We start from the raw sequence: 24,055 nt of genomic DNA on the forward strand, positions 1-24,055 counted from the left end.
TGAATTAATCGTCAAGCAATTGAGATGAAATAGAGAGTCCAACATGAAATCAATGCCATCAAACACTCAAGCCTAACTATGATGAGTGAGCAAAACCCTTATATGCCGTGTCATTTGCAAATAAAACAAAAATAAAAAGAAGCATGATCTGCAACTCAAAGCCAAAACAGTGAATTTAATTTCATACTCATCCTATAAAACAGTGATACCCAACCACAGTGTTACAGCAATTCACATAATTTATCATTAATATCAATTATCATTAATAGTGCCTAATTAGATGGTTGTAAATGGTCTGCTTTTATATAGCGTTTTTTAAGTCGATGAAGACCTCCCAAAGCGCTTTACACTTTTCAACAGCAAAACAAAAATAACTGAGGTAAAGTGGCTCCCCAAAAATCTCGTATTTGAACTATTTCTGTATGATTTTATATATATATGACAATATAGTATGGTGTGCTATAAATCTGTCATTAGTAATATAAAAAAATAGGTTGGGAAACACAGTTTTCTAAGCATTTCATTCACAACCAAAGCAGAGCTGCCAGAAATAACCATAGACATAGACAATGTTGTCGAGTCAGCAGCATTGAAACAGTGCCCCGACTCCACCACCATGAAAAAAAAAACAGTCCCAAAGGACTAGTCTTACCTGTGTGAGGACACCCTCCGTAAGCCCTTCAGCAGGGCTGGTCGGGGTGACGGGCGGTAGGGCCTGGGCAGGCCCCACGCTGAGCTCCAGTTTGTCGACTTTTGCACTCCCTTTGGAGGACCCCAAACTGTCCGGCTTTGCTTTCCCAGAAATGGGACTCTGCAAGGCTCGGTCCCACCCCGGTTCCCCCAAAACCTCTGGCTCTTCATCTTCTGTAGGGCTGGAGCTGGCTTTGGTTCCAGGCCGTTCCACTAGAACCCAGTCTCGTGAGTCCGGGTCCTGCCGTCCCGAGCTGAGGTTGAGGGCCACGAAGCCCCCGCTGCTGGCAGCCGCGTCACCGTGATCGGGAGAGGCCGGGGATGGCGCCTTGGGGGACCCCGCGCCACTAGCGCCGCCCCCGGAAAGGAAGTCTTCGTCGTAATGCCAAATCCGCTCGTGGCGCTCTCCGTTATGTGGCGAAAGGGCCTGGTTAACAGAAATAATGGCAGCTCCTCCCTCGTCTTCTTGTTTTTGTTGGTGCTGAAGACTGCTGGGATTTTGCTTTGTGGGACTGAAAAGACATAAAACAGACATACTAAAAAAAAAAAAAAACACATTGAGCATAGGAATGAGTGCGGTCTAATTTTTGACCACTTGATGTCACTTTAGTGGGTCTTGCAACTGGAAATGAGTGTTACAAAGCACAAGGAAGAACACAAACTATGGAAACTTAAAGTGACCAAACTGCACCATTTTTCTTATTTGTTTTGCCCAGCATTTCACAATGTTTTTGTTTTTTGGGGATACCCTTATCAGCATGAGGGTGGAAATTATTCCTTTTCTTGACGTGTACTTAAAAAAATGTTATTCAAATCAAGTTTTTTAGTTTTTTTTGCCACTAAGGGGTGCTATATTTTCTGCTTTCTTTAATTCAAGGGGAAAATTATTTTGAAGGGGCAGGGTGTAATATTTAGTGCCCACTAGTGGTTCAAAAAAAGTTTCAACCCAACCCCCCACTGTCTAAAGACAACTGTTATTAACATTAAGACGGTTAAATTATTCAAGCTAAGATTGAGTTATTATTTTAAAGTATCATTTCAAAACAAGGGCAGCACGGCGGCGCAGTGGTTAGCTCTTGTGCGGCACAGTTCATGTCATGGGAACCTGTCGTGGGTTCAAATCCAGCTCCAGACTTTCTGTGCGGAGTTTGCATGTTCTCCCCGTGCTTGCGTGGGTTTCCTCCGGGTACTCCGGTTTCCTCCCACATTCCAAAGACATGCATTTCAGGTGAATTGGCCGGTCCAAATTGTCCCTAGGTGTGAATGAGCGAATGAGTTGTCTGTCCCTGTGTGCCCTGCGATTGGCTGGCAACCAGTTCAGGGTGTCCCCTGCCCACTGCCCGATGATTGCTGGGATGGGCTCCAGCCCCCCGCGACCCTACTGAGGATAAGCGGTACGGCTAATGAGATGAGATGAGAGATTTCAAAACAAGGTTAGTTTTTCAAATCAGGGTTACACAACTCACACAGTGAATCTTTATGTTTCAAACAAAGTGCAGGGCACAAATAAGCTTTCAAACTCAGGTTGTGGACTCAAAGTAAGTCTTCATATAGGGTGTATGGGCTTAAAAATAGGGATTGAAGTCTGGGTTTAAGATGCCAAAGAGTCACTCTGCACACACCTGGCCTCCAGGAAGCATTCTGGGTTGAGTTTGGAGTCCAGACCAAGCCTCCTTTCCAGCTCAAAGCTGTGGATGTTGCGTAGCTTCCTGAGCAGAGGACCCTCACGTTCCTCTGACGACACCTTGACGGGCGAACCCAAGCTTGGGCCTCCATACGGGCTTTGGTGGCCTTGGATACCGTGTGGGTTGCTTTGCTCTTCTTCGGTTGTAGCCTGGATGCCAGGTCGGGTCACAGGACACATAGAGTAAATGCACATTTTTAAAACATGGTTATACTTTGAATCAAAGTAGGGTTCAAAATTTACAGTTCACCTTCCACATAGCATTCCGTATCCGGTTCCGGTTGCGGTCCAGCTCCTCCCAAACGTCGGCCTCCTGAGCCCGTGGCGGATGGCTCGGAGATGCGGGAATCCGTTCCGGAGCGGCCATGTTGTTGTCAGCATCGCTGAGTTGCTCGTCCTGCAGAACCTCCTCGGTGTTCTCCCGAAGAAGATCACCCGGTATCATGGATGCGTTTGCCATGCTGAGGAAGAGGACCCGAGAGGTATAGAACCGATTATTTCATTTTTTTTAAAATGAAAAATACTTTATTTTAATTTATTATTTATTTGCCTGCCCACAAACAAATGACAGAGGTTTCTTCATGAGTTTATATCTCTACTGACCGAGCACTGCACCTAATTAGTTATAAAGTATAAAAAATGCCCGAACTCAATCTAAGCTTAAAAAATTTAACCGTCTTAATGGTAATTACAGTTGTTTTAGGCCATTGTTTCTCAAGTAGTGGGACTTATACTTCTCGTACTGTTTAAAGATATTTGGGGTTTCAAAATATATCAAAAAAGTAAATCCCAAATCATAGACCTTTTTTCCTTTTTTGCCTTCACCACAAAAAAATGTCTTGTTCCTTATGGAAAATAATTTAGCTTATTTTGCTAGAATAATATAGTACCTTAAATTTTAATGTATTTTTCTTATTTAATTTCCATATTTTTTTACTTAATTTTCTATGAAAAGATGAAAAAGTCAAGTCAAGTCATGGTTGACTTTTAAAAGAAGTTTTAAAATAAGTAAAATTATTCAATATGAGTTTCCATCCATCCATTATCTGCCCCGCTTTTCCTCAGTAGGGTCACAGGGGTGCAGGAGCCCATCCCAACTATCTTCGGGCAGTGGGCAGGGGACACCCTGAACTGGTTGCCAGCCAGTTGCAGGGCACACAGAGACTGACAACTTACTCGCTCATTCACACCTAGGGACGATTTGGACCGGCCAATCAACCTGACATGCATGTTTTTGGAATGTGGGAGGAAACCGGAGTGCCCGAAGGAAACCCACGCAAGCACAGGGAGAACATGCAAACTCCACACAGGAAGGTTCGATCTCATGACCTCAGAACTGGGCCTCACACACGCTTACCACTGCGCTGCCGTGCTGCCGAATCTGCAGTATGTTAAGTAAAAATATTTTCAATTGTACACATTTTTGTTTTTATTATCCTTAACCACATTATTAGATCAACATTATGCTAAATTTAGGGGGGAAAAAATCGATAATTTTCCGATTATTCGACTAATCGTTTCAATAGTTGGTGACTAGTCAACTATTAAAACAGTCATATGTTGCAGCCCTAGTGTTGAACAAGGGATAACCTTTAGGTCTTCAAATTAATCAAAGTATGGGTTATGATAAGCTGAATTCATCAAAAAATACAAGCCATGGAAGAAACTTATAATGGCTGACCGGTTCACCTATTTAGCAGTTATTGATTATAAATAAAACTGTTGAAAAAGTGTTGCTTTCAAAAGGAACATACCCCATGTGTGCAGGCGTGAGGCGGGTGTGATGCTGCGGGGTGGTGGCGCTGGCACTGATCACCAGGGTGCCGTCAGTGTTAGTCCTTTCCCAGTCGTACGGGTCGTTCTCCACCACGTTGTACGTTTTCATGCTGTTGTCGAACACAGACATCAAAAGCTGCAAAAGAAAATGGTTTGGTGTCTATCATGAGTACAAAACGTTTCTTTATAAAGAAATTTTATTTGAAAAACAAATTTCAAAAACACGTGAAAAGAGCATACTATAAGCCGGAACTTTTGTGACACCATTGCAACCCTACGGCTAATGCAAAGATGTGGGTAATGTATGTGAGCTTGAGTAGAAAAGGTGGGAATGAGACAGGTGGTGTCAAGTAACACGCAAGTTGCAACTGCCAATAAAAACCATAGAAGAAGAAGTTAAACTGACCATGAAAAATACAATTTATAATCAGGTGCGAGTTATGTCTGTACAAAATGTTTTTTCCATTAAAAATGTATCGGGTGTAGCATAGAGTGCGGAAACTATGGTAGTTTACCTTCTTTATCTTCTGTAAAAAAATAACTACAGAGGCTCCTATACAGATTAATTCGTTCTCGGATCAAGCTCATATCTAGAATTGTTCGTATTTCGAACCTCGAAAACATCAAAGCGGCGCTGCCACGAGGGGCTGCCTTTTCCAGCAGCTGCCCTGTTGTTTTATTGTCTGCTCCTATCTTCGGTGTTTTTTCTTCCTGTTTTGACAACTACACTATGGATTACTTCTATCCTATGGACATGGGTTTGTTCAAGGAATTTCAACTCCTTGCCCTGAAGATTTCTCGTGCCGGCGTGATGAAGGGGCCTATGGTGGAGGAAAAGCCGGAGCTAGCGAAGCGGCTAGCGGCGTTATAAGTCTTCGGTACCATCCGTAATCATGGTAAATGCGAACTCACGACCAAATAAGATCATCGAGTGCTGGTGGAAAACATCGAAGCGCACAGGGAGCGCAGTTGCTGTGTTTTGCGGAAACGTGGCTCACGTTTAGCATTCCGGACGCTAACGTGTAGCCACCCGGAGCTACCCGGAGCAATCCGGCTTCAACGCCGCTAAACAGAGACACGAAAACCGGGGAGAATCGGAGAGGAGGCGGACTTGCTAACACGAGGTGGTGTATCCCTGGATTTTCACAAAGAAAAGTTTTCCATCTGCCGCAGGGATGTCGAAATTTTGGACTGGCGTGACATCATCCACTTCGCTACAAGCACCCCTAGGGCATCATGTTCATCTGTTAATAAACAACAGGGTAGACTGCTGGAAGTGTGAATTTCCCTACGGGGATGAATAAAGTATCTATCTATCTATCTTTTTTCCCCCATAAAGAAATAACTGAAAACCAATTAATCCGTTCCCAGTCTCCCTTAATCATCCAAGTTAACCCTAAATAGCTATAAAACAAATCATCCTGATCATTAAAAACATATTAAAATAGTATTTGAACATAAAAGTGCAGAAAATGCGCATGATAAGTGGGACAAGCTGATGCTGATGTGAGCAGTCTCGAGCACTTGGCCCTCTAGCGGTAGCGTCTGAAAATGTTCAAAGCTTGGATTTTCTCTCATAAATCTGGCAAGATTTTTGCTCGAAAGACACCTGCCCTAAGGGATTGGCTCCAGCACCCCCACGAGAACCTAGTGAGGTTAAGCAGTGCAGAAAATGGATGGATGGACATCTTATATTCTCAAATTTATTGTACTAGAGTAACTTGCATTTTAACACTGTCCTAACACATTATCAAATCTTCAGCACAAGGAACATGTGTCTATTTTTTCACTGGTGTCCAGCAAGCATACATTCTTTATTTCTTTTTAAATAACGACAATACACTGTTTTTATGACATATGTTACATAAAATGCTACTTCTCTCTCTTCATATTTGCCCGTGTAGGTCGACAATGCTATTACAGACGAACGAAATCGTAAGTTGAATTTGTTTGTCAGTTGCTTCAGTGCTATATTTTGTATGGAATGTATGTTTAAGGTTTATATTAGTATGTCCAAGGCATGCATAAGTAACCTGTATTGTTTTGAAACTGAAAAATAAATGTTTAATAAAATAATATACTCTATAACATTATAAAGCAGGTTGAATGATAAAGCAAAGTACTGAAAAACAAAGCTACACATTTAGGCGTTGACATTCTGTGGTCTGTGAAGCCCTTTGAGACTCCTTGTGATTAAGGGCTATACAAATAAACATGACTATAAAGATAAATAAAGTAAAGTTTAACTTTCTTTTGGAAGAGCTAGGTAACTTCCTCCTCCATGGTAAAAAGTGGACGGAAAAAAGCGATCCAACCATTTTCTCAACCGCATCAAGCTTTCTTATTTCACTTTAATTAAAAAAGAAATGGCTCGCCTCTTCTTTACACCAACCATATTGGATGGATGCACGAGATATTAAAAAATAGAAATGTCAAAGTTCTAAAGCGCTAGAGCTATAGTTCTAAGCCGGATTTCTTCTTCGGGGTGGATGCTGGGTGACCTTTCACAGCCCCACGTGGCAGAAAAAAATCACTACAATAATGTCTTCTACTTGGAAAACGGTGCAGACAATACAAAATCGAACTTACAGCAATGTCCGGATATTTTCGACATCCCCAAAAAAGTTTCGTATCTACCGTTTGGCGTAAGTTGAATGCTCGTAAGTAGGGGAGCATCTGTACAGTATTTTTCTCTAATTCAAAACTTTTCTATCTATAAAGGGTATCAACCCAAATCACCTCGTAGTCAGGTTTGGTGAAGTAGTCCAGACTAGAGATGTGTTCCAGAAAGACACTGAACTCTGCCGGTAGGTGTTTGAGCATTAGATGGTGATCGTATGTGTCCTTTAATTTGCCCACGTGCTCCTGAATTAACACAAAGGCACAATGGTAAAACATTACGATTTCACTCCCAAAATGCAAGATGCGTATAAACGCTTTAGAGTTACTTTGTCCTTGATCTTCCTCCAAGGCAACTGACCGACAAGGAACTCCACCAGCATGTAGAAGAGGGACCACAAATCGTCATGGCGACCCATCTCCTGCAAAATACGTTTCAGATGTGAGATTCAAGTAGAGGACCCACACAAGCTTAATGAAAATAGAAAAATCTATATATTAAAATTACTGCAAGTTTGGGATATTAAAAACGTCACCTTGTTTTTGTGGGCATTGACAGAAGCATAACGTACGGTTCCCCGGAATCCTGCCACCGGACGGGGCTGATAAACAATGATGGAGTAGGAATGAGTACAAATTTTAAAAGAAGGTTCCCTGCCCATGTGCGAGCTTACCGGTCGGACCTCTTGGCACGAGTTGGTAAACTGACGGGCTAAGCCGAAGTCCAGCATGTAACATGTTCGGCAAGTGCTGGGGAAGCGACCCATGGCAAAGTTGGACTAAAAAAAGACATATATTATAAATTAAGATATTTTTTTCTTCATAAAATATTCATTGTAAAAACATTTGGAAAATAACCAATTTAAGATGTGAAATTATCATTTTACTAATTACGTTGATGTCTGAATAATTGAGTCTCATTAATAAAAATACTAAAATATATTTTCTTTTTGATTCATTTTCCCCATTTAAGGATAGATTTTATTTAATGAACGAGACAAACAAATTATAGACAAAGAAATCACACCCAATCAAGACTTATAGTCAACTTGAATTGGGATTTGAAATTTTAATTGACTTGTTTTTATTTAACTCATTCAGTGACAGACGTTTCTCTCCAATGGAGAGTGCCGGCGCCACATTTTTTTTGCCACATTGACTCATTTTTAAAGGCCTACAAAAAAGGTTGTTCTATAGCTAAATAGGCAAAGGACACATCAAAACCTTCATCTTTTATTTGAAAAAAAGTATGTTTTTAGCTTTTACCATTGTGTAGTTAACAACATTTGAACATTGCTAAGTTTCTTGAAAACAGCATTTTGTGAAAGGATGCATTTCAAGCAAAACTTTCACTTTGGTGCTTTTTTAATATATATTTGTGATACCTCCAACATCTAAAAACAATGCTTTCTATAAACACAAGGGCACATTTTATTGCATGAACTCGGCAAGAACTTTTTTGCGTCATTTTTTCCGGTGATCATATGATTCTGATCATCATGGCGATCGCCGACGTGCATGAAACGTCTTACCTCTGCCCTAACGATGACGAAGAGACTTTGTCATCTTTTTTAAAAAGAAGCTTTGACGCGTTTGCTTTTCTCATCACAATGCATGTGCGCAGCATGTGGGCCACCGGCACATTGCAATACAGTGTCATACGGTGGACACAAAACAAAGCAGATAGTGTTGACAAAGATGATTAAAGCCACTCGTGCCATCTTGTGGTGAATTATCTTACCGAACAGAGCTTTGATACTCACCGAAGGACTACGCCAAAGCCTTTAGAACAGTTTAAAAAAAACATTTATATGGTGAGTGAGTTAAAGATATTATTTCATGTTATTCATTTTGTTTTGAGTCCTTTATTTAGCAACAATATCATATTACAGTAATTCTATTTGCAATCATTTATTATTTACACATCTTAATGCTACATTATTATTATTAAATCATACAACTAATAATACAAATAATAAAAATAAAAAGTTTGAAATTCAAAAAGATGTTTCTGTAGTCATATTAATTGACTAAATGAAAACTTAAAATCCCTGGTAAGATCCTGTAAAGAACAAAACTCCTACTGGTTTGATGTCGCGATGCAGGAAGCCGACTGAGTGGATGCTCTCGATAGCCTCCAAAATCTGGCGGCCCAGACGCAACGTCGTGCTGATGCTGAACGTCCCGCGGCTCATGCTCCTCCTCAAATCGGCCAGATTACGACCCTACCAGGACATGTTAAAATTGTAGATTAGTCTTCTGTCTTGTCACATGTTCCAAATTTGGTTGCAGTATGAGCATAAACAGGTTTGTTATGGCAAAAAGGTTTGTAAGGTTTTTTTAAGAACTAAATGATAAACTGTAACACTTTTGCTGTGAACATAATGTATAACCTCATAATTTGCTTTGTGCAACAAAAGAAAGGAAACCGACCTGAAGCTCCATCACCACATAGTTGAAGCGGTCATTTCGGCCACATCCCACAAAACGGCAAACGTGGTCCTTCCCTGCAAGTAACAAAACATGAGGGCCAACTTTGGTCAATTAACTTTTTACCAACATTTCACGTTGTAAATTGAGGATTTACTCTTTGCCAGAAAATAAAATTGATATTTCCTGGCAAAATACGCGGAGCTCGCGTGTATCACTCGGCATTGTACTACAAGTCCAACAGAACTTTGGAGCATCAAAATATCCCGGATAAGGAAAACTGCCCGTCCACACGAGGAAACTGACAATACAAATTTGTATGTATACAGGTAATTAGAAAATGAAAAGACAACCCAACCATTGCAATCAAAAAACTCGCCGTCAGATTAAGACCTTAGAAGGATTATTATCGTTTACATAGCTTTAATTAGATTATTCCCTGAATGTAAACATACACTTTGAGTCTTCTCTGGCCAAACAAAAACAAATACTCTTGTTAGTGTTTAGGACTGAGCATATTTTCAAAGGGGGGGCACGGCCGCTGAGTAGTTAGAGCGTCTGCGGCACAGTTCTGAGGTCATGGGTTCAAGTCCAGCCACCAGCCTTCCTGTGCGGAGTTTGCATGTTCTCCCTGTACTTGTGTGGGTTTCCTCCGGGCAATCCGGTTTCCCCTCCAAATCCAAAAACATAAATGTCGTGTTAATTGGCCAGTCCAAAGCAAGTGAGTTGTCTGTCTCTGTGTGGCCTGCAAATGTCAGGCAAACAGTTGAGGGTGTCCCCTGCCCACTGCCCGTAGATATATGGGATGGGCTTCAGCACCCCTGCGATCCCACTGAGGACAAGCGGTCCAGATAATGGATATGTCTTAAAAGGATGTTTTGGCCACTTAAAATTGAAATCATGGACAAGTAACTGGTATATTTAAACAGCTGTGCTAGTCTGTAACATTGAGGACAAAATGTTGAGGAATCAGGTTTCATCTCCGTTTACGTCCGGGTTCCCTCCGGGGAGGGGACACAAACATGACGCCCAGCGGTTTTGGCCATTAGACAACCAACATGATACCGGCCATTGATTTTCCTCTCAGATGAGAGGAAAGGGGAAAAAAGGTATGTTGTTTAAAGAGACAGAGATGTTTCTTAACCAAAGAGAAAAAGGGTAATGCAATGTAAAGTTGCTGGAAACAAATACAGGATCAAAAGTTTGGATTGTGTAGAGTTAAGGCAGGGGTCAGGAATGCATAGCTCACAAGCCAGATATGGCTCTTTTCAAGAGTACATAAAACAGGACCATGCTAATTTTCGCTGAATCGTTCAAATTGTAGAATATACAAAGCCAAGGCGACTCAGTAGACATAAGGTTTTGTCCAGAATATATAGGACAGAGTCACCATTATAGTTTACAGTCACAGTGTTACACCCAAATACCCTGTTTTGGCTGTACCGCTCTATGTGATCCTGTATATGGAAGCTCATTAAACAATAAATGTTAACAGTTTATGAAGAAAACCCCCAGAACAAACTTTAAATACCCAGAAACGCTAGCCAAACACCCAGAGCATTTTGATTGGATGAGCGGTATGGGTGGAAGGATCTCACCAAGCAATATTCACTCTCTCTCTTAACCAGCACACACTCTGCCGTAAGTAAAGACATCCATAACCTTCTCGTTTGCAGTATTTTCTGATGTTTTTACAAAGGAACTCTGCAAGCAATTTATTTTGAAACCTTTATTTAGGACAAAAAAGATAGTCAAATGAGTCTCAAACAATCCTAAGTAACTGTAGGACAGAGACAAATTGGTATATTTGGCGATATGGGACACAGGTTATGATATTATTTCATAGACTTTATCAATTTAACACACTGTCACACAGTGAAATAAATTGTGCTGAAGAACTAGCTTTTTTTGGAAAACTGGTTTAACGGTTTTGTTTGTCTTAAAATATATGGTGTGGCTTCCCAAATAATAAATTAGTAAAAAGATAACTAAAAGTATTTCGGTTTCATGGCTTTTAAGTCAAAAAGATTCTTAACCCCCAGTTAAGGTATCAGGGTTTGATTTTCTTATCAAATTAAGTGCCTTCTTTAGTGGAGAGTAGTGAACGAGTTAAAACTACCATTCCCAAGCAAAACGCTGTGAAAACTTTTGAAAGTCCCCGTCAGGGATCCTAAAGATCATCTCAGGTATCCAAACTCAGGTCAAAGCGGTCAGGACGATCAATAGGGCGACGAACGAAACTGATCGGGCTGAAGTCATTTGAGGACTCACCCTGCAGTTTCTTCAGCACAGCCACTTCCATCTTGAGGACCTGCTTGGGCTGCTGTGCCGACTCCACTTTGAGCGCCACGCTCACCCGGGTCAAAAGGTCTAGCGCTTCGTAGATCTCCCCGAAACCACCGCCCCCGATTTTCTTTGCCTGGATGACAACAAACAGACATTTGTTAAATGGAAGAATTGACACATTTTATTATTTTAATCACACATTTATTACAGTAAATTGCCGTTGTTATTACTCTGTTATTTGAAAGTACCATGAGGTGTTTTCCACTTAACAATTTAAAACATCTGTTTCCAAAATAATTATTTTATTAATTAATTACTCACCATGATACCACTGAATTATATCAAATGAACTGCATCTTAATGAACCAATAAAGTATAAAACAATGTGAGTTTTATTTATATTTAATTGCAATAATTATTGAGTTTCTCTATTGGGTAAAATAAGATTCAAAAATTGTACCAGTTTATCAATCAAATTGCTTTATTCTGAGAAAAAAAAAATCGATCAAATATTATTTTTTATAAGCTAAAAGTGATTAATTTTGATAAATAATTATAATTACTTCGTAGTTGTACATTTGTTTTTATAAAATTGTAAGGTTATTTGTTAATATCAGGGGTCACCAATCTTTTTTTTTTTACTGATTGGCACAAAAAGCTACCAATTTGATATGCATTTCTAAAATAATAATGTCTTACGGTGTTTTTACTATGTTGTAACTATGTTATTACTTGGTTGTAATTATTAGAAGTTGAGTTAAAAATAAGCTCAGTCAACAACTAAAAGATCATGCTAGTTAGAAATCAAGTTTGCTGAAAAATCACAATGACCAAACACTGATGAGCTATTTTCAGGACCTGTCCGCAGGTTACTCAGATGTTCTTCGGGGGCTACCTGGTAACCACGGGCATCACGTCGCAGACCCCTGGTTTATATTAAATCTAATTACAGAAGTAAAAATATTCGAGTAATGTCTTAATTGTGTCTAATTTAGTTAACGCAAAGTGAATAAATGTTAAATTAAATGTTAAAAGAACTTGCTTCTCGTCAAGTCAAGTCATGTTTATTTATATAGCCCTTAATCACAAAGAGTCTCAAACGGCTGCACAGACCACAGATTATTGCAAACCACAGACTATTATGTCACCATCCCCTGATCTAAAACCTACATGAGGGCCAATAATACACAGATATTGTCAACATAAAACATAGGTTATCCATATGCTATAGAATAGAAGTGAGTTTTAAGCCTAGGTTTAAACATTTCCACTGAGGTTGCACATCGAATCTCAGGGGGAAGAGCATTCTTCTGATTTTCCATGTATTAAATTCTACAAAATCCCCATCAGACAAACGGTTATTTAATCAATCAAATACACCAGAAAAAAAACAAGTAGCTGTCATACACTGTGCACATGTTCTCACCTAATTCTCTTCGACCTTTACACCCTCACCTATTAGCATTAGTAAGTGTATATTTCAATTCCCCGCTAATCTGCCACGCGCCCTTTGCAGCCCTCTATGTGGGGATTAACTGCAGCATTCTTATGTAAGTGGGCTGCACGGTGAGGAGATAACGCGGCCGGCGCTCAAGAAGCCGGTTTCGCTCTCTTCGCCTGCGGGGAATAATGCGCCCTCTCCCCTTGCCGCCTTTATAGCTCAATTAGTGCCAGAAATAGCATCAGCAGGGCTATTTTTAGACCTCCCGCTGCCGCAGTGCTACTTTGTGACCCCGGAAAAGTCCATTGTGGCTCGGGGGAACCAGTGAGTCACATGATTTAACGGGCTTTAGGTAGAAAATGTTACCCTCAAGCAAAGGTGGGCAAATATTTTGCAACGCGGGACGCATCGAATTGAAAAATATTGCATAAGGGCCATGTCGGAGAAAGAAAATGGCTGAGTGATGTATCTATTTTTGTATAAACTGATGGAGTGTCTTATGTCTGATATCTCGGCAATACGTGAATAAAAAAGATTAGCCAGGACATTTGCATTTACCTGCACAAGTTATGTTTCACCGTCTTTTTGTTTATAAAAGGGACCATTTTATTCAATTGGTTTATACAAATAAACAAATTCATTTAGAGTTAAAAACTTGAAAGGAAAAGTAATACATTGGGGCAAATAAGTATTTACTCAACCACCAATTGTGCAAGTTCTCCTACTAAGTAGTCCTACCATTTTCATTCTACAATGAAAATGGTGAAAGTAAGAAAAGCACTGTTTCACATACAGTCCAAATGCCAACCCAAACCACAAAAAGGATGAAAAAAAAGTTTATTTCTAAAGAATTTCACATACTTGCACAGGCAACAAAAGGATGCAATGATCATGATTTCAGACAGAAGATGGCGTCAGCCAGGACAAAATTGTTGTGACGGACACAACCTTTAAATAATAAGTATTTTTTTAGGTATCTAAATAGAACTTGTTTTCTTTCTGCTCCTTTCCATTCATTTCATTTTTGTTGGGGTTTTCTTCCCGACAAATTAGGTAAACTGTTCAAATTTTTAAAAAGTATTTTAAGTACAGTATGTTATAAAATATTTATATTTTACTAGAAAAAAAAACAAGACTAACTGCAGAACAACAATTACTTTTGTTTCTAACAAAAAAAAAACAAGTACATCTATAAATAGCAACAAAATTTGCTAAACTGCTTAGGAAATTTACACCACAAAAAATAGAAACAAAAAAACCCTCTAGCTGGGAGATACAGATATACAGTATGAAGAATTAAAACATGCATTTTTTTAATGAATTCTAAGTTAAACAAGACTCTATAAACATTTACCAAACCAACATATAGATTTCTGTCTCAGCAAAGGTTACATTACCAACAATTTTCAATCATTGACATCTTTTTTTATGAGTTGACGGGAACAAGTTAAGAGTCTAGTACAGTAAGTGTTGTGATGAGGCGACTTCTGTTTATTTGCGGACCACGGTCGTTCGTGGCCTGAACTACTCACGGCCTCAAAAAGACTCTGCATTAGCGAGAGAGAAACCCGGCCTCACCGTAATGCAATGATTAATATTTTAAGCCCGACTTGACTCAATTTTGGGTCGGGCTCAGACTCGGGCTTAAGGTCTTACCTCTGAATTTTATCATGGTGAGCACAGCGGTTTGAACACTTGGATCGTATACTGAAGTGACTACTGAGGACTTACTAGCCCCTCTGGCTAAAACCTGTATCATTACTTACCACTTTCCATCGTTCCTTCACCAGGGAGAGCACGCTCAGGATGTCTGTTTGCTCTGCTCCCCCACTCATAACGCCTGAAGACCCGAACCGCTACTTTGCCCCTGCCCGCCCCCCGCCACCACTCTCCAGTGACAGTCTCAGACGGGGCCAAGCATCCGGAACCTGTAAAATGACCCTGCGGATGAAAAGTGAAGCAAAGCGTTAAGAAGCGTTAAAATGTACCTCCCGATGCAAGTCGGATTTCTGTTAAACTTTACGAATAAGGTCATGTTTATTTGTGTAGCCCTGAATCACAAAGAGTCTCAAAGGGCTGCACAGACCACATATTATTGCAAACCACAGACTATTATGACACCATCCCCTGATCTAAAACCTACATGCTGGCAAGGAAAAACTTAATAACCTCAACATGAGAAAAATAAAGAAACCATGAGAAGGGAACGCACAGGAGGTAATCCCCCTTCCAGGATGACCAGTCTGCAATGGATTTTGCAATAACAAATAATACACAGATATTGTCAACATAAAATATAGGTTATTTATATGCTATAGAACAGAAGTGTGTTTTAAGACTAGATTCAAACAGTTCCACTGAGGTTCCACACCACCGGGGTCCGAATGGAGAACGCTCTCAAACCTGCGGATCTCTTCTTGGCTTTGGGATTACTAGTAGACCTGCATTTTTAGAGCAAAGGCTCTGGACCGGAACATGGGCGAAATTAAATCTGAAAGATATGAGGGAGCAAGTCCATGCATGATTTTGTATAATACCAAAAGAACCTTAAAATCAAATCTTAAGCTAACAGGGAGCCAATGCAGGTTAGCTAAAATCAGGGTAATGTGATCAAACTTTCTTGTCTTAGTTAAAAGCCTCGCTGCAACATTTTGTACCAGCTGAAGGCTCTTGATTTTGGACTTTGGGAGACCGGAGAGTAGTGCATTACAGTAATCGAGACGGGAGGTAACAAACGCATGAATTATAATCTCCTCACCCGACTGAGACAGCATAGGGCGAATTTTAGCAATGATGCAACTGTTATCTTTAAATATTGGTGGATCACTATGGTACTACCACCATACGCAAGGTCTGCTTTGCAAACTTTGGATGTTTTATTTGACGTAACCAGGCTAAAATGCTCTCCAACTTAAGAAGTTTTGTTACACATACTCTGTGTTGACTAATTGCTGCACCTCTAGTCCAACCATGACTATATGTACAGTAGACTGTGACACATTTCATTATTGCAACAATACACGGGTCAATTAATTGCCCCATTCCAACAACTCAACACACATTTTCATACATTTTCTAACTCATTTAGATATGACTATACGCAGCTGTCGCTTTTGCGAATCAAGTGTGGCCCTTGAACTCGAAAATGTGCCCACCCTAGCAGCCAGACATCACCACTAAGCCACCGGCTTAAAAATTCGAGCGGCTTGCATCGTCGCAGCTGCCGCAGCTGCCTTGGAGGCAAATCGCGTCTTGAGCAACTGCACATCGCTCACCCCTGGCGATTTACCAAAGAACGTCTACTTGAGGACAAGGCAGATTAGTGACAATTTCAACTTCGTAGTAAGAGATCCTTTCACACAAGCATTTCATTCATCGCTCGACACATGTCCTTGCGTAACAGGCCTTCACAAGATTATATCTGAGCCGTGATCCGAAACACCAAGGCATCCATCCATCATTTTTTGGAAGGGGGACTAGAGTTGATATAGCAAGCCGGGGCCGTGAAACATGACCTCGCCCTTGAGGGGGGTGCCATGCTTCGGCACGTGAACAAGACAGCCCAATGATGGATTGTCGTATTCAGATGCTCGTCTGCAGCTCAGTGAGCTGTGATTAGTTGGATCACAGTCACATGAATGTGATTTGAAAGAAACAAGCAATTCAATTCAAAAACAATTCAATGCATTTTATTCTTAATACCAAATCTTGACGGCCATAATTGCATTAAGGCAGCTGTGTCTAAACTTTTCAAAAAGCAGGCCAGATTTGGTAGGCTGAAAATGTGTGCGGGCCTACTATTTTGCCCGGCATTCTTTGAACAGTCTGTCATAAATTCCTCCTACGTGAAAGTTTTGCAGTTCTTGGTGATCAGCGTCGCGACCTTGTAGCTCAGCTCGCCTTAGTAACCTTTTAATTAGACTCGCAGGGTCTCATGAAAAAGCGCTGCTGTGCCATTAAAACAGCTACCATTTTCTTCACCTTTTCACAGCTTTGTTTCCAGTTAGCTTTTTGTAGTCAGCGTGTTCCGTCTGACAGAGTCTCTTGATATTATATTCTTCAAAAACAGACAGTTTCTTGGCAAATTAGACAGATGCAGTTATTTCTGATTTCGGTGAAAGAGATGATCCAATATCCACTTGTCCTGGAAGCGGCGGCCCTCTCAGTCAACTATCCTTTTTTTAATTGACAGTCGCCATGTTGGAAATTGGGTTAGCTAGCTGGGGTGAGCTTAGTAATATTTTCATTTGACTCGTAGGGTCTCATGAAAAAGTGCTGCTGTGCAATTAAAACAGCTTGCAGTTTCTTTACCTTTTCACAGCATTAGCACATTTTTTTTTTTAACAATACCAGAAAAAAATGTTAGGGAATGGGGAAAACAGAAAGTCGTCCTAAAGCGTTTTTCAGGCAGAGATCTTCTTTTTGTTACTAATTAGCGCAAAAGGCACCCAATTTGATATGCATTTCTCTAATAAAAACTTATCATGCTATCACTATGTTGTTACTATGTTATTACTATGTTATTACCAGATTAACTATAGGAATAGGGTTAAATTGACTCAGTCAACAACTTATAAATAATTTTACTAGAAAATTACAATGACCCATCACTGATGAGCCATTTTCAGAAAATGCCCGCAGGCACCTCAGCTGTCATTAGTGGGCACCACATTGGAGACCCCTGTCCTAAAGTTTATGAATAAACAAAAAAAAAACAATCCTTTGGAGTATCTGATGATGCATCGGATTTAGAAGGATATGAGATAAATCCTCTGTAAATTTTATGTTGGTTTTGTGATTTTAATCGAAAAATAGAGGTGCGCTTTACACACAAAAATACGGTACTTCCTCCACACCCTTCTCACCTTTTTAAGCCCTCACTCATTTTATGCCTGCTCATTAGTGTAAACACTGCTTTCGATTATTTAGTACTCATAGAATATGGTTCAACAAGAAAAATCCATCAGATTTTTGAGAATGATATTGATTAAAAAAGACCTCAGGGTTTAGCTATGGACCAATCAGGGTTCAGCTGCTTTCAGATGTTTGGGTTAACGTTATACAAGAGCCTTTACGGGAGTATATTACTGAATTTGAGCAATGATTGATCAGTTGAAAAATATTGCTGACCACATTTGCACAACATTGGATGAAACAAGAATCGAACCAGGATCGCAGCGGTGAGAGCGCGAAATCGTAGCCACTAGACCACTAGGGATGTAGATGACAGAGGAAAATGCATTATGTTTTACCTCATCACCACACTGATTTATAAGGGCCATGTTTTTGAATATGTGTGGCCATGATTAAAATAATTGATTTAAAATGTAATTTATGAACAAAATACCCCCCAAAAAATATATCATATATTTAGTTAATGTCCCTCAAAGTCAGATTCATCATCAGATACACCCTTGTTCTTCTTTTTTGTGTGTATTTGTATCCTTCAGGATGACTTTCTGTCTTCTCCATTCTCTAACATTCAGTTTTGGTAATGTGAGCTAAAATATTGTGATGATGAGATACAATCCAATTTTTTTTCCTATGTCATCTACATCAGTGGTTGGGAACCTTTTGTATACCACGGACCGGTTCATTTTCTGACAATATTTTCATGGCCCGGCCTAAGGGCAGAAATTAAAGATGTTTGTACTTTTTCTGAAATAACAATGATAATTATAACAACAATGATGTAGTTGACCAATCAACGCTGTTTGGCTAAACAGACGCTCCGCTATATAAGATCATTCGACTTACGTAAAACTGTAGGTATGTACATTTTTTTCGGTATGTCAGAAATATTCGGACATTGCTGTAAGTTTGATTTTGTATTGTGTTCACCTTTTTCCAAGTTAAGGACATTACTGTAGTGCTTCTTTCTGCCGCTACCAGCGTGTGGCGCTGTGAAAGGTCACCCAGCATCCTTCCAGAAGAAGAAATTCGCTTCCTCTTCCTATTTCATGAGTTTAATATCTCATGCATCCGTTTAATAATAATAATAATAATAATAATTTCCTTGTATTGTCATTCTGTGTAACAATGTACACAGAACGAAATGTCGATTGCATCTGACCCGATGCAGCCGCAGCCAAGAGAGGGCGCCGCCGACCACTTTTTAAGTCTTAGGAATGACTCGGCCGGGGCGCGAACCCGAACCTCCCAGTCTCAAAGCGGGCGCCTTACCATCTAGGCTACTGAGCTGGTATGGATGGTGTAAAGTGTAAAGAGGCGGCCGTTTCTTTAGAAATGAAAGTTGAATAAGAAAGCTTGACGTGGTTGAGAAAATGGTCGGAACTCTTTTTTTCGGCCACTTATTACCATGGAGGAGGACCACTTGAAGCGCATCTTCCAAAAGTAAGTTAAACTTCACTTTGTATACCTTTATAGAGAATATTATTTTATGTAATGTTTATTTTTAGTACAAAACAATACAGGTGACTTATACAAGCCTTAAACATGCTTGTATAAACCTTAAACATACAAAATATAACACTGTAGCAACTTACAAACAAATTCAACTTACGAACGATCGTCCAGAACCTAACTTGTTCGTAAGTCGGGCAGCGTCTGTAAGTGCATAAGTTTGGTTTGACTCATACTTTACTGTATCTTCAGAGACAGTTGCACCGACCAACAGGTAACTGTGCCCATCCGGGCGAACGACATTGCTTATAATTCGAAAGTACCACCTCAAAGCCCCGGTTCAAGTTCAGTCTGAAAGGTAGTAATGACAGTAAAACAGCAATAATTAAAAAAAGAATGGGACTTTTCCTTTCGGTGCGGCCCGGTATCAAAATACCCACGGCCCGGTACCGGGCCGCAGACTGGTATCAGTCCGTGGTTGTCGACCATTCATCGACATCTCTAGTTTTTCCTTGCCTTTAAATAGGTTTCAGATCAGGGGATGGCGTAATGTTGGTCTGTGCAGCCATTTAAGATTTTTGTGATACAAATAAACATGACGAGTTATTAAATTGTGAATTTAGGACTATTATCATTATTATTGTCGTTATTTCTAATGTTATTCTTCGGGTGGGCCGCAAGAATATGGTCACACATTTGTACCATGTTGTAGAAAGGGTTGGGGACCGGCGGTGTAAAGAACCCAGCGTGGGGCTACCCTCTGCCCACCCGGCATTTTACCCCTATGACCTACCCACAGAGCAAAATGAATGCATGTGCAAATGCAGCTGACCCACGTAGAGGTGAGCAGGACCCGCAAGGGTCAAAACAATATTTAGCCAGCAGTGTTAGGAGTAACGCGTTGCAAAGGAAGGTGTTCCTGGAACGCAATTACAGTACTTTTCTCTGTAATGAGAGTAGTGCAATGCGCTATTAATAACATTTTTTAACTGAACTGCTGTTACAACATGGTACGTTACTCTGGTACTTTTTGAAAGCAGAACACGGATCACAATGTCATCTGTTCTTTGCGCTGTATCATGCACAGAGTACGAGAAAACATCATTTCTTCCTACTGATATTCTAATATTTTCCCATCCAAGCTCTATTTACGACATTAAAATAAAATTAAAAAATCTAGGGGTCAGTTTATATGCACATACTGTATTTGATTGTGTGTCACCAGTAGCGAATGGTAGGCAGCGTACAGGGAGGGGCTGCAGAATGTACAGGAACAACAAAAGCAACGAGCAAAAGAGTGATGATATTTTTGTATAGTTTTAGTTTTGTAAAGTTTTGCAATACACCCATGTTTGGAGAAAAAAAATAAAATGTCTTGGGCATTACCTACGAATGGAGAAGGTAATCTTAGAGTTATTTGAAGCCCAGAGACAAAATGGATATGGAGGTTCTCGATTGTTAGTTTGCAAGCTCTCAAGAAAGCACAAGCCAAAAAATATTAAGGGTTCACTGCTTCCACAGGTTGGTGTACACGCTTTTCCTCTATTTCTTTTATTAGGTGGTTATTTTAGGGAGTAGGCTTCAATGTATGGTAATTCACGGCGGCGCAGTGGTTAGCGCGTGTGCAGGCACAGTTCTAAGGTCTTGGGAACCTCCTGTGTTCGGTTCAAATCCAGCTACCGGACTTCCTATGCAGAGTTTGTATGTTCTCCCCGTGCTTGCGTGAGTTTCCTCCGGGCACTCCGGTTTCCTCCCACATTCCAAAAACATGCATGTCAGGTTAATTGGCCGGTCCAAATTGTCCCTAGGTGTGAATGGGCGAGCGAGTTGTCTGTCCCTGTGTGCCCTGTGATTGGCTGGCAACCAGTTCAGGGTGTCCCCTGCCCACTGCCCGATGATTGCTGAGATGGGCTCCAGCACCCCCGCGACCCTACTGAGGATAAGCGGTGCAGCTACTGAGATGAGAGATGAGACTTACTTTACTTTTAGGTGTCAATATGATTTAATACTAAGTTTTGGGGAAACATAGTTTTAGTGAAAGTGACGGAATAAAATATGTTTTTCTATTAATGATCTAGTATCAGTATTGTTAAACGCTGCTGCCCGTCAATGCTGAGGTCATCTCCGATGAGCTGGATGGCGCTTTACACCAAAAACCAATGGCAACCAGATGATGAAGGTGCTGTATCTGAGTCCGATCAGGAGGCTTCGAATCCCGGCTCCTCTGTGTTACATGTCGAAGTGTCCTTGGGTAAGACACTGAACCCCTAATACCCCCAATAAGCAGGTTAGCGCCTCACATGGCTGCACGGCCGCTATTGGGAAATGTGATGCACAATGTAAAGCGCTTTTGAGAAGTCTTGACTTGAAAAGCGCTATATAAATGCAGATAATTTCATTTCATTTCATTCTCCTTTTACTAGTAATCATGAATACCAGTACTATCGGTTTCATGTACGGTAGCAAACATATTCCCAAAAAAAACAGGCCGCCAGGCTGTACCTGCCAAAGACACACCACAGGAAATGGTGCCAGATGACCCATGTGATTAAGGGATATGTGGACCCTGCATCTAGGTGATGATACAATTAATTTTTAAATAAAAAAATAGTAACTGTCAGTAACTAATACCTTTTTTTCGTTAACTTGCCAAAAAGCTGCTCCCAACCCCGCAGTTTACCCCCACCCAGCAAAAATTTTGGATGCGTTTCTACAACTGACCCAAGCAGGGCTGAGCAGACCCACCCGTGTCAAGACCACGCGTGGCCACACGTCCACATGAGCACGCCTTGTCTAATCCGCCCAACACAATCCCCCATGCGAAGCATGCGTGCCGTGTTTTCGGAGCAGGGGCGGGTGGAATGGGGGTGGGATGCACGGCAGCCGCAGTGGCCGTGGACGCTAACAACCGTTGCGTGGCAAAACGTTTCTAAAGCAGACGGACTCAAATGTTGGCGTGGAAACGAGTGTTGTTAATCGTAGCGACGCAAACAGCAAACGCAGGAGTGTAAAATGGCGTGGCGTGTGATTGCAAAGTGAAGATCTTTACCTCGTTCGGAGCCGAAAACAAACAGCCCGGTTGTGGTTATAGAAGGTCTGCTACATCCGCGCTGGCGCCCCGGGCGAGGAAAAAAACAGAAAAATAGAGGAAAAGGGACGGAAAGGGAGCAGATGTGTTTCTCCTTCTCGGGGTTGTCACCTCAGCATCTTCTTGTATCGGTCGATGCGGACCAGTGACGTGCGGTGACGTGACCACGGGACTTCCTGCGTGCGCGCTCCCGAGGATTCAACCCCTCGCAACAAGACGGACGAGCACGCGCAAGAGGAGCTTTAGGGGGGGAGGCGCGCGCTCGCGGCTTAACCGATCGCGCGCATGTTCGTCACAACAATGTTGTGCAGTGGATTTTAAACGTGAAGTAATATTTGACTTATATTCAATTTGCTTCAACAAAACAAACGAACCTAAAAGTTACCATACAAATCCAAGTGGACTAAAGTTATTTTATTTTTTTAACGGGCCCAAAGCGGCGGAGGGCCAAGACTCGAGATTCGGTACCCGCGAATTTAACCATTTCTGCTTGCAAACTACCTATAGATTGAATTATTTTCACAACTGTCAACTCATACGTTTTCCTCGTATTTTATCCGTTTTCATGAATTATTTTAATACAGCATGGGCGTAAACAGGCCGTTTTTGGGGGTTCTCAAGAACACCAAAATTCTACCCAAGCACCCTCAACAATTATAGCATTTTTAAGACTCTGTTTTCCTTATTGGAGGACAGGGAAGGCTTAAATATGATGAAAAACGTAAGATGAAATGTAAGAAAAACTGAAACAAAACAAAAATGTGAACAACGCAACTGCCTCGAAATGGTCGAGCCCTTTTAAAACGTAGCACCGCTTTGGCTCTTCTAGTGTCAGTTGCGGCATAGTCTGTGGAGGCTCCTGTGTTTTATGGTGTATGTTATCATGGAAGCCCAGGACTACAATCTCATCTCATCTCATCTCATTAGCCGTACGGCTTATCCTCATTAGGGTCGCGGGGGGACTGGAGCCCATCCCAGCCATCTCCGGGCAGTGGGCAGGGGACACCCTGAACTGGTTGCCAGCCAATCGCAGGGCACACAGGGACAGACAACTCATTCGCTCATTCACACCTAGGGACAATTTGGACCGGCCAATTCACCTAAAATGCATGTTTTTGGAACGTGGGAGGAAACCGGAGTGCCCGGAGGAAACCCACGCAGAAACGGGGAGAACATACAAACTCCGCACAGGAAGTCTGGAGCTGGATTTGAACCCACGACAGGTTCCCATGACATGAACTGTGCCACTGCGCCGCTGTGCTGCCAGGACTACAATCATTCAATAAAAAAAGTAAAACATTCAAGTGATAAAACAGCCTTTTAAAATAAAAATCCTTTGGCAAAATATTTTAATTAAAATGTTTTATCACTAAATGAAATGAAAAATATATTTTTAACTAGCCAGATACTCTGGGTGCTCAGCTGAATAACAGAAAATGAAATCATGCACTGCTCTGTATGATATGCAACACTAAATTCATTGCAAGTGGTAAAATAACTTAGAAAGACGATGAAAGAATTGTTTGTGTTGTTTATTTGTTAAACAAAATAACTTGTCTAAACAAATCATCATGGGTAAAAAGGTGCAGCGATATGTCCGTAAGGTTAATTATCGCTAAATAAGGGGAACTGCAATTGGCTGAGGTGGACAGGTATGTTTCTATTTTTACAGGTAGGT

General features: G+C 40.9%; 1 protein-coding gene across 2 annotated transcripts in view; it reads right to left on the reverse strand.

Annotated features, from left to right (window-relative positions):
• The window catches only part of ttbk2a (tau tubulin kinase 2a), a 33,727-nt gene extending 11,210 nt beyond the window's left edge, over positions 1–22,517 (reverse strand). For both annotated transcript variants that reach the window (XM_088354187.1, XM_088354186.1), the window contains exons 1-13: positions 22,339–22,517; positions 14,693–14,867; positions 11,471–11,618; positions 9,203–9,276; positions 8,854–8,994; positions 7,444–7,548; positions 7,306–7,371; positions 7,099–7,191; positions 6,890–7,015; positions 4,129–4,286; positions 2,625–2,835; positions 2,313–2,524; positions 653–1,202 (exon numbers count right to left, since the gene is read on the reverse strand). In XM_088354187.1, coding sequence (XP_088210313.1) covers positions 653–1,202; positions 2,313–2,524; positions 2,625–2,835; positions 4,129–4,286; positions 6,890–7,015; positions 7,099–7,191; positions 7,306–7,371; positions 7,444–7,548; positions 8,854–8,994; positions 9,203–9,276; positions 11,471–11,618; positions 14,693–14,761 — 1,953 coding nt within the window. In that variant the 5' untranslated portion in view covers positions 14,762–14,867; positions 22,339–22,517. The remainder of the gene's footprint in view (positions 1–652; positions 1,203–2,312; positions 2,525–2,624; positions 2,836–4,128; positions 4,287–6,889; positions 7,016–7,098; positions 7,192–7,305; positions 7,372–7,443; positions 7,549–8,853; positions 8,995–9,202; positions 9,277–11,470; positions 11,619–14,692; positions 14,868–22,338) is intronic.
• Positions 22,518–24,055: the final 1,538 nt, after the last annotated feature.

The sequence above is a fragment of the Urocampus carinirostris genome, chromosome 15 (genome assembly GCF_059441175.1).
Source record: "Urocampus carinirostris isolate Australia breed hairy pipefish chromosome 15, RoL_Ucar_1.0, whole genome shotgun sequence".
Lineage (NCBI taxonomy): Eukaryota > Metazoa > Chordata > Actinopteri > Syngnathiformes > Syngnathidae > Urocampus > Urocampus carinirostris.